This window comes from Podarcis pityusensis (genome assembly GCF_964106645.2).
Source record: "Podarcis pityusensis genome assembly, chromosome: 2".
Classification (NCBI taxonomy): Eukaryota; Metazoa; Chordata; class Lepidosauria; order Squamata; family Lacertidae; genus Podarcis; species Podarcis pityusensis.
Window position 1 is genome coordinate 85,568,891 of NC_138029.1, and position 10,506 is coordinate 85,579,396.

General features: G+C 44.4%; 1 protein-coding gene across 1 annotated transcript; it reads right to left on the bottom strand.

The window, feature by feature from the left end:
* Positions 1-657: 657 nt before the first annotated feature.
* Positions 658-10,506, bottom strand: LOC308472291 (uncharacterized protein; the record flags this gene model as incomplete). Its single annotated transcript, XM_080996982.1, has 4 exons — positions 658-690; positions 2,231-2,337; positions 4,528-4,658; positions 10,450-10,506. The coding sequence occupies 4 exons, from the start codon at positions 10,504-10,506 to the stop codon at positions 668-670; spliced, it is 318 nt and encodes a 105-aa protein (XP_080853108.1). The 3' UTR covers positions 658-667.

Genomic DNA, 10,506 nt, shown 5'->3' on the forward strand with positions numbered 1-10,506 from the left:
CTGCTTCCCGGTAAGTTCGGCCCTGGTGGTGGCCAGCTTTCAGTTTTTTCAATCAATGGAACTGATCACCAACTGAGTTTTCATGGAATGTTAAATGGTAAATAATTTGGTGCACTTGAGCTGTTTTCCAGGGTCATCAACTTTTATAAATGGGTGGTGCTTGCCCACCTAGTCAAATCAATATGAGACAAAACAAATGGTACATGAGAGTTCTTCTGGGGCTGATGAAATACAAGAGATAGTGTTGGGCTTAGGTTTTGTTCTGTCCTAGTGTGAGACTGTAGGCTCGTCTCTCCCACTCAGATTCAATTCTTCGTTTGTAAAATGAAATGTGAATTAGTGCACCTTGGATGGTTGCTTCAAAAGATTATGATTGTAGAGCCCTTTGTACAATGGAAGTTCTATACACTGGCTTAAAAAGTTGCATAAAATTGCTGGAAGAAGGGAATTAGCCCATCTTCAGTGTCACTTCAAAACATGACCACAGAGCACTATGTGCACTGAACATGCTACTTAAATTACGCACTTTGACTTAAAAAGTTACATGAGAAGTAAAAGCTGCGGGAGGAAATGCCATAAAACAGGGTTGCTGCCCTTGATGAGGAAGCCCCTCCCATCACTGGGCAGGTGCTCAGGTGGTCATAAAAGACTCCATGGGGTGTTCCCTTCAGGCTAATGGAGGGCGGGTCACTGTTAATAATGGTAATGGGAAATAAGTGGGAGTGATTCAAAGGACACCCTGTATGGACTGCCCACAGGACTGACAGTCTGAAAGCTCTCCTATAATAAATGCACTGACTTCTCCACTCACCTGTTTCCGGATTGTGTTATATTTAGCAGTATATTCCATTGCTGGCCTTTGCAAGCACACAGCTGCACACACCCAACCAGTGCTAATGGAAAGTTTGTATCCTGAGGCTCCGAGAGGGAATCCAAAGAGCAAACTGTCTCTTTTTTCCAAGGCCTAATTTCATAAACAACCAACCAAGTAGGGTATGTCCATACAGAATGGTTTCCACTGCCCTCAGTTGTCACCTCAGGCAACAGTGTTCATGTCAACAAAGCAATAAAAGTTAGATTGATGGTTCTAGTGAAGAGAGGAGGCTGACAGTCTGCCTAGAGACGACCATAGAGCTTGCAGGCTCTGCAGTACAGATGTTCTTTAGAACCTCCTGCCATTTGAAGGACTATTGTATTTTAATATTTTGTTGGAAGCTGCCCAGAGTGGCTGAGGAAACCCAGCCAGATGGGCGGGATATAAATAATAAATTATTATTATTATTATTATTATTATTATTATTATTATTGCCCAATGACACATCAAGGGATGCCAGCTATTTGGTGCCCATTTGGAGCATTTCCATATGAAGAAGGCCCCAGCCTCTGGGGCTGTAGGGCTCCCCACTGTTGCTATGGGGATGCCGAAGCAGGATCCATGGTGTTGTTGCCTATTTTTAGGAACCTGGTTGCTTCCTCCAACTGGCTATATATATTAGGAAATACAACAAATATTACAGAAAAGGATACCATATGCCTCCAATGCTCTTTCTCAGCCAGAAGAGGCCGAACCCTACATAGCCTTGCCTCTGGACTTCTTGCCACTTGGGGGAATGGGGAGCACTTGGCATTAACATTTAAGAGGTTTATAGTATGAAATGGCAAGGCAGATGCAGATGAAAGCTGGGGTAAAGGTCCACAAAACTGCAGCGCAGTTTTGTTATCCTTTGACACTTTCTTTTTCAAATAACAAATGATGGAGGTGTGTGAGCTGAGCAGACTAGCACTGGGTTTGCACAGCAGGAGAGGACACAGCCGGCAAAAATAGAATATTAATAATTGAAGTAAAGAATGGTGATTAAAAAGAATCTCACAAACTGGTATAGTGCTAGAACAGGGTGAGTTTGTGCCAATATAGGTGTTGTAACAGAAGTGCAGCTTCTAGCAAGTGATGGCTATTTATTGTGGGGGATATCCTGGCTATGTAGGGGAAAAATGACTTTTCTTTTTGCAGGCTTTTAGGAGGCAGTGTGATGCAGTGCACAATGCATGGGAGGGCAAATCACCCCTGACCACATGGTCCCTCCCCTTTAAAACGTCTCACAGTGGCTCTAACTGAATGGGAAGGTAGTTGCCTATAGGTTTCAGCCACACGGCAACCAGAGCATTCCCACACCCCCTTGTTTATGTGGATTTCTGAGTGGTTGCAGAAGTGTGATAAGGCTCCCCTCACCACATGTCCAGGCACCTACAGATGGCCGCATCCCCATGCGGTTAGGAGCTGCCATGTGGGACATTTGTAAGCAGCGAACATGCGGTAAGCAGACATCTGCTTTCACCCTAGGAAACAGGAAATAATGTGCATTAGTAATAACTCTGTCGCTATTCTTTGAGAGGCAGTTGTCAGGTTGCACTGCATGTGTGCGAGGGTTTGTGTGTGGATGTGCATACGATTGGACAGGTAAGACAGAGCAGGTGGACTCAATATGTATCCCTCATACAAGGGTAGCATTAGGCTTGGGCCCACATTTCCCTAGACATATAGTGACATTGGGGACATCACTATCTCTCAGCCTGAGTTCCCCCACAGGCTAAATGGGAATGGCCTTGGTCACAGGTTTCAAGATGAATGAGTTAAGAAAACATAGGCCACCTGAGTGTTAGGGATGTGACTGGCTTTACTATAGGAATCAATAAATGAATGTCTGAACAACATAGCTGTCTCTCTCAGTCCTAGAAGATGCTGGGGACTGAACCTAGGACCTCCTGCTTGCAAAGCTGATACTCTACCAACTGAAGCTAAACATAACCTTTAGCTTCCTAGCTACCAACATTGTGATTTAGTACTGATCGCTACCCCAACCCTCCATGGATTGGACACCTGGCATTACCTATATTGCTCCTGATCTTGCTATGGGCCTGCTGATGGGTGTCCTCTGTAACAGGGGTTTGGTGGAGGAGGTCAGTCTCTCAAGCAGGCAATGAAGGAACAAAGAATGCATTCAGGATAAGCACCAAGCAGCCCATGTTTGAAAGGTGATGTTTTACAACTAAAGATGTTGCCGGCTGGTGGCTTTTCAGTGGAGTTGCTCTCTACCTTGTAGATGACTCAGTCCCAGCACCTATGAGGCTTCAAGGTAAAAAAACACTATGTACCAAGGTTTCTGGAGAAGGCCTGGCTAATCACTCATTCAGATCCAAGCCACATATCACCAGCTTAAAGTCATTCACACCTGAAGGGATACGCTGGAGTTCAAAGAAGAACAGGTGCCCATTGCTTAATGATATTCCCTCTGGTCGGCCTTGTTTTGGAGACCAGGGGTTCTAAATGGCCTTGGACATTTTGGCTGGAGTAGAACACATCAGTGGGTGGAAAGGGCAGGATGGAAGGCTCGTTGTTTAACTGTGCTGCTGCTCCAGTTGTACACTCCTTGCTGTCCACTTGGCGCTTCATACCAAGAACAGTTACTATTAGCACCTATTTGTGGAGGAGCAGCCATCTAAGCCTGTTGACACAAAGCCAACAAAGAGACTTATGGAACCATAAAGACTAACAAATCTGATTTTTGCCTAATCTTTTGTGGACTACATTCCATCTGAAGTACGACGTGGACTCTAGTCCACGAAAGCTTCTGACATGATAAAGAGAGCCAGTCGTTTTTTAAAAAATGCCATATGAAGAACGCGACCTCGATACTGTTCCGTTTCCACTGGTTCCCTACTTGTTCCTGTTCAATTTCACGATGTTAGTGTTTGCTGACCTTTAAAGTCCTAAGTGGCAAGGTCTTCTGAAATATATCTCCTCCTGTACAAAATGGTCCATGGGCTCAGATCAACTGTAGAAGCTTTGCTTTGTTTCCCCCTGTCAGTTGAAGTGTGGCAAACAGGCACCAGAGGCAAGGGCTCTTCAGTTGTAGCCCCTACACTTCCTTTAAAAGGCCCATCTGGTCTCATCACTGCTTGCCTTTTAGCAGACTCTGTGTATGTTAATCAATTTGGTCTTCAGCCACTCCTTTATGGCTTTATACTTGATGTAGTTTGGGGTGTTTTAATTATTTGTAGTTTCTTCTTTAAGGAGGCTGCACTGTTTTGTCGTTAGTCACTATGAGAGAGTTTTTGACCAAAAAGCAGGATTTCGTTTTAATATGTGAAATCAACAAAAGCAGTGTTTTTGTGTGTGGTGGAACTCACTGGTATGAGATAACATCACCTCTTTTTTTTGCTGACTATGGCAGCCATTTTGTGCTGGTACTCACAACACTTTTATCAAGATATGAGTACCAGCACCTCATTTTGAATCACATATATATCCACCTGCCCCTTCATCACCACCAATAAAAGAATCAGAGTAATCCATTAGAATTGTAATGAAGAAAGTTTCTTCACAGAACTATATTCCCACCCCACACCCCCACACACCTGAGGCTGTGAAAATGTATATAAAAAAGGCTTTGATCCTATAAGCCATGAGCAGACCAGAGCCCCCTGCTTCTTCCCTCAGCTGTTCCCCCTGCCCCCCTCACCCCTTACCAAAGGCTGCTTCTGAAAGTGAGGACAGCATTTGATGTAGCAGAAGAGGCTGAAGATAGAGCCAGGGTCAGAGTCTCAAACTCAGTGTCAGTGGAAGTGCCTTCCTCTCGCACAAGTGCTCCACTGGATCCCTGACACAGAAATATTCTTTCTTGAATAAAACAATAGGGGAGAATCGTTCAGTGTTGCTTACCTGCCACATCTATATATCCTTTGCTAAATACAGGCCTTGTCCTACAAGCATGCCTATGTCCCTTCTCTTGCTTGTGATCCACCATTACCTGTGCAACATATGAGTGCTCTAGAAGGGATTGGGCTCAATTAGGGTTTTCCAATTTAATTAAAGCATGGCTAGAAAGGAAGAATTTGAGTGCACTCTTGATTCTTCCTTTGCAGTGTAATCAGCTGACTTCATAAGATGTCAGATGACTGACAGGCATGTGGCCCCACCCATTTGTCAAAAAAGTCCCTTTAAGGTGAGCCAGTTCCCCACCCTTGCATTACATGGTAACTACATGAGGGAAGTTACAACCTCCTGGTAGCACCAGAAACTGGCTGAACCACTATGGAATGAGAGGCAGTGACGACATAACTACAGAGAGACTTGACTGAAACTTGGCAGGTTGGACAGAATGTATCTTGGGAAGTGGTGCTAGCTTTTTCTGAATTGCAGAAATATCTTTGAAAAACTCTGAACAGAGTGATCCTCTGGTGTCTTCAATTTCTGATTCTGTTATCGCACAGACAATATTTTCAAGGCAAAGCAACATGCATGAGAAAGTGGAGCCATTCATCTGTTTTGGAAGGACTATAGAACAGGCACAACTGCAGGCCTGAGAAAACTAGGAAGGTGGTGAGATTGAGAAGGGCCTTTGACGAGGTTAGACAAGGAAATCCCAACCTTGCCAGGGAAACCAGATCCAGATGGTTCCTTACACCTTTCCCAAGAAACCCTGACATTTCCAGCTTGTTGATCAGCCCTCCTGAGCCCTCCCTCTCCTGCGCTCCAGTAACAACCAGCTTTAAACATATTTCCACACAGCTGGAGGGAAACCCCAGCTGCAGTCATGAAAAATAACAAATAATAAAAGCGGCTGTGAGCAGCAGTGAGGCTGGCAGGAAACATTCCCAGTAGCACCTGCTTCCTGAGTGCGACGTTTATTTGATCCCCTGGCACCATCTGGGCCATGCCCCACTCTTTGTTTTCGTTAAGAGTTTAGAAAAACAGTTCAGCTTTGACTAATTGCTCTTTAAGGTTTTTTGGACTCACCCTTTTTCCTCCCCTCCAACTTCCTCTCCCACTCTCCCACTCAGTTACCCTCCTGCAAGGTTCCCCTCCACCCTCTCTCCTCCTTCCCACCTCAGCCCAAACCTCCCAGCGCCAGGAAGAAATGGGTCTATGCGCATATTTTCAAGGACAATTCCTCCGCCCAGCCTCATGATGCTGTATCTTACTCAAACTACTGAGCCACCTGGAATTATCTTGTCTGAAATGAACTTCTGGCATGGTGTGCCTGGATCCTTCCTGTTCTTGCCTTATTGTCTTAAAGATTAGCTGCCTTTCGACGTCAAGATCATTGGGGTGGACATTCTCTAGCGGGAGTCCTTGTGAAGTGAAAGTCACATCAAGGAATGCACAAAGAGGTGACTATGCTCAGACTGAACATCCATGAGGAGTTCCCCCAGAAGATCTGTGAGCAGAAAATGAAAAACCTGCCAAAATTTTGACTCTGTATATTTCCTATGTGTTTTGGTTCAGAAAATAATGGTGTGTCTTACTGGGGTTGGTACTGTACATCTACATGGAGTTTCTACCTGGCTAGCCTTAAACCAACATTACCTTTCCTCTCATAACTTCACTGGCGTGTTAGGTTATGGATACAGTGGTACCTCGGGTTAAGAACTTAATTTGTTCTGGAGGTCCGTTCTTAACATGAAACTGTTCTTAACCTGAGGTACCACTTTAGCTAATGGGGCTTCCCGCTGCGGCCGCGCCATCAGACGATTTCTGTTCTCATCCTGAAGCAAAGTTCTTAACCCGAGGTACTATTTCTGGGTTAGCGCAGTCTGTAACCTGAAGTGTCTGTAACCTGAAGTGTCTGTAACCCGAGGTACCACTGTACGTCTAAATATGCAGTCCTGCCCACAGCCGTCCCTGGGTGGGCTCGAACCACCAACCTTCAGGTTAACAGCCAGATGCACTGACCCATTGCACCACTGAGTAAGAGAAACCGTGTGCCTTGAAATAGTGGCTTCCAAGGTGATAGCAGCAGCTGTTTCTCTGGACTTGTTATGTTCCTTCACCTGATGGGTTTAGCAGGGTTAACTACTAGGACAAAGAAACAGAGGGTTTCCAATTCCTTGATGACGCTGATTGTAGAAAATGCAATTGCAATATCCCTATCCTGATTGTCCCACTGGGCCCTTCTTGTAGATGAAGAGTAAGTAAACTGTTACCTATTTCTAGTCATTCAATTGTTTGATTTTCTCTTAATAAAAATTGCAGATGAACTTGTAGCTTTTCCAGCCACCATTAGAGTACAGCAACAATGCAGTCTTGTTTCAAAACTCCATAGACATTTTACTACTAGCTCTCAAGATCTTAGCAATTTTTTCCCAAGTTTTCTATTTCCAATTTTCCGATCGTGAGAATTTTGCTCTCCTGATGGAGCCATTGGCTCCACTTCCTTGTTCATTCCTAACAAACTCTTCCTGCTCTATGATGGCAGGTGCTCTCTGGCATGCACAGCTCTTGGGGAAACTGGGATTTCCTTTCCTGAAAGCAGAGTTCTGCTTTTGTCATAGGATGTCTGGGTAACTAATTATCATTAGGCTATGTACCATGATAGGCCTTTAAGAAATGTGAATAAATAAAGTCAGGATCAGGAATACCAGGATATTCATGAAAATACCTACAGTATGAGTTGGATTCCAGACTTCGTCATGCTTAGAACAGACTCTAAGCATGACTTAAGGCTGCAGTCCTAACCACGAGCTCATCCACACCATACATTTAAAACACATGGCTTCCCCCAATGAATCCTGGGAGCTGTAGTTTTCCACTCACAGAGTTATAATTTCTGGCCTGCTGAACAAACAACAGTGGATGTGATGTATGTCTACTCAGAAGTAAGTCCTGCTGAATTCAATGGGGCTTACTCCTTGGTAAATGAGGTTAGGATTGCAGTCCGGAGGACTGCCACATTGCTACAGTCTTGAGGACAAAATCGAGGCTACAAAAGTAAAAGAGAATGGAACTACGAAAGCCCCTTTACTCAGAAAAGCTGTTCAGCACATACAGAAAACTTACTTTTTCGTACATAGCATGGTACAGTTATAGTTCATCCAGGAGAATGGAGTGTATACGAAGCGCCAGGATCCTGCTACTTCTATGCCATTTTTAGAACTTTTTTCTTTGCTGCATGATCCCAGCCAATAAAGGATCCTGGCCCATGAGGAAACCCAGCCAATAAGGGACCACACGGTGAACATGACGGCATCTCAGTGCCGCTTATCCCATCAGGCATAATCTAGAGATAACAATCCCCTCCCATTGCCTTTCCTCTGAAATGTGGAGGAAAGTGCAGTTTGTTAAGGGACATGAGAGTTTTTAGGAGACTCCTATTCCCCTCACAATCCCTCTTTCTAGGGAACTCCGGGAATTGTGAGCCTGGAAGAGAGGCAAATGAAGAGTTAAGGGTTGGTACTCCATAGCAAGAGTCCTCAGAGATTCCAGTAAGGTGAGGGACCTTTTAACTTCAGGGAAAGTGGATAGCATTTTAATCTGCTTTATTCATTTATTTTGCTCCATTGAGAAATTTGATGGTTTTCTGTAAACTTTGCATGCAGTATGTTTTTCTTAAAACTCCATATCCTAGCAAACTTTAGTCCTCGTTTCCAAAACTTATCGTGGTCTTTTCTTATTTTAATGCCCTCATACCTGGATGCTGCCCTGAGGGGCTTCAGGGACAGCTCAGAAAGTTTGAAGGCTGATTGATAAAGGACATCCTTTTAGAAATAATCTCCCCTTTATATGGTGGTAGAAAGTTTTTTTTTATAAAGGATGGACTGAGGAAAGGGGTACACAAAGTTGTGGCCAGATCTCTCTTCCCCTGGAAGAACTGGGCCCAGGATGGCTGCCACAGTGTGTTTGTAGATTTATTGGGACTTTTTGAAATAAGAAAGCTGAGATTTCCTGAACAGCATATTCTGCATCCATTATCCATTTCAATGCAATGTGTGCTGTGATCCTCCTTGAATTCCAGAGTACGCAGAGTGACCCACATCTCCTAGAAAGCATAACTGCAATGGGATTCTACCCACAGAAGACATTTCCCACACTGAAACATTCAGCCTTTCCCACTCCTTATCCCAAACAGCGAGTGAGTTAGTCACTCCTTGAGCTGCCAGGTCAGCAGAAGGGCTCAAGCAAAGCCAGAAGCATTCCAGGCATGCTGCAGGAAGAGCGACTCGGGTTTCCACTGCTTAGGAATGCTGCTGCGGCCCAGCCAGCTTTGGCTTTTGTACCGCTAACTTCCTGAAGTGCCGATGCACACTTCCTGCTTCGCTTCCTGTCTCTCTTTCTCTCCCCCACCCTTCGGTTCCCCCTCCCATATCATTCTCCTCTCTGCAGCCAAGCCTGGAGTTTTACTGGAAGCACTAATTGTTCTCTGAAATGTTCAGCACCAGAGCCAACCTTTTCAACTTGCAGCTGTTGTGAGCTCCCAGTCTCCTCTTGAAGAAATGCTTGTGAGTATTTCAGTGCAAGAGGAGAGCATTCTTAAAAAACCCGAAAGCATCCATCCACGCATCCATACAAGCTATTAGACGACAACAACACAGAAACAGAACTATGCAATGGTTTACAGAACGCTAGGCTTCCTATCTGGCTGGAAGCTGTATCTTCTGGTCCGGAGATACACCCTCAACTATAAAAGGTTAAGAGTTTCCATGAAAATTCATGTGCATTTGTATGTGCATTTCTCCTAATACATCAATTTTTGCAAGAAATTCCCACTAAATGCATTATTGTGTGTCATTTTCACCAATATAAGTATTCTTATGCCCACCTTTCCAATAATATGTGCTATTTTTGTACATTTTTTTAAATTAGAAAACTGAATCACAAAATTTGAAAAAGTGTGATCATTGAAGGATAGCTACGCTTTGGTTTGTGTGTCAGTTTGGGAAGTACAGTGTGTACATAACCATACATAACGTCACCTATCTGAATTGTGCCTCCATCACTGCTAACACAGTCCTTCTTGTCACCACCTATTTCACAGCTAACATTCCTGCCATTTTGTCAAAGCACACATGTGCATAAAGAGACAAACTTTTTGCCCTTATTATGAATGATTGAAAGCTCAGGTGATTCTTTTGACCAGGTACTGACATGGCTGGCAGTAAGCGAAGGGGATTTTGTGGAAGAATGAGTAAGATTTAAGTGCATCAGCATTCTAAACATTTTTGGGGAAGAGAAGTTATAAGTTTCCATCTTCATCAGTCACCAAAAAGTTTTGCTTAAGAGATTGCAAGGGAAATGGCCACCTGCCTTCATACACCAGGCAGAAGAGCATTGCTCAAAAACAGTCTTTTTCAGACTTCCTGGTGTGCAGATGGAACACATAGAGGGGGAGCACTGTTGTGCCCACTGGCCCTTGCCCCAATCTCTGAACATCTGCTGCCTCTGCCCCGACTTCTACGCATTCAGCTGAAGGTCTGAAAGGGGCTTCTGCATGTACAGCCATAGGCATCTTTGTGTCATTGGGAACACTGATTGTGCATAATGGCCTCTTTCAGGCCTCTGATTCAATACAGAGGGAGCAGCTGAGCCCTGCTGAATCAGGTCAAAGGCCCATTGTAGTGCAACATAGTTCCTTTTCTTACCTAGAGGCCTGTAGGGAGCCCACAACCAAGTACCTGTGATTTCCAGCAACTGGTCTCCAACAGCAATTCCTTGTTCATGTTGGTGGCCAT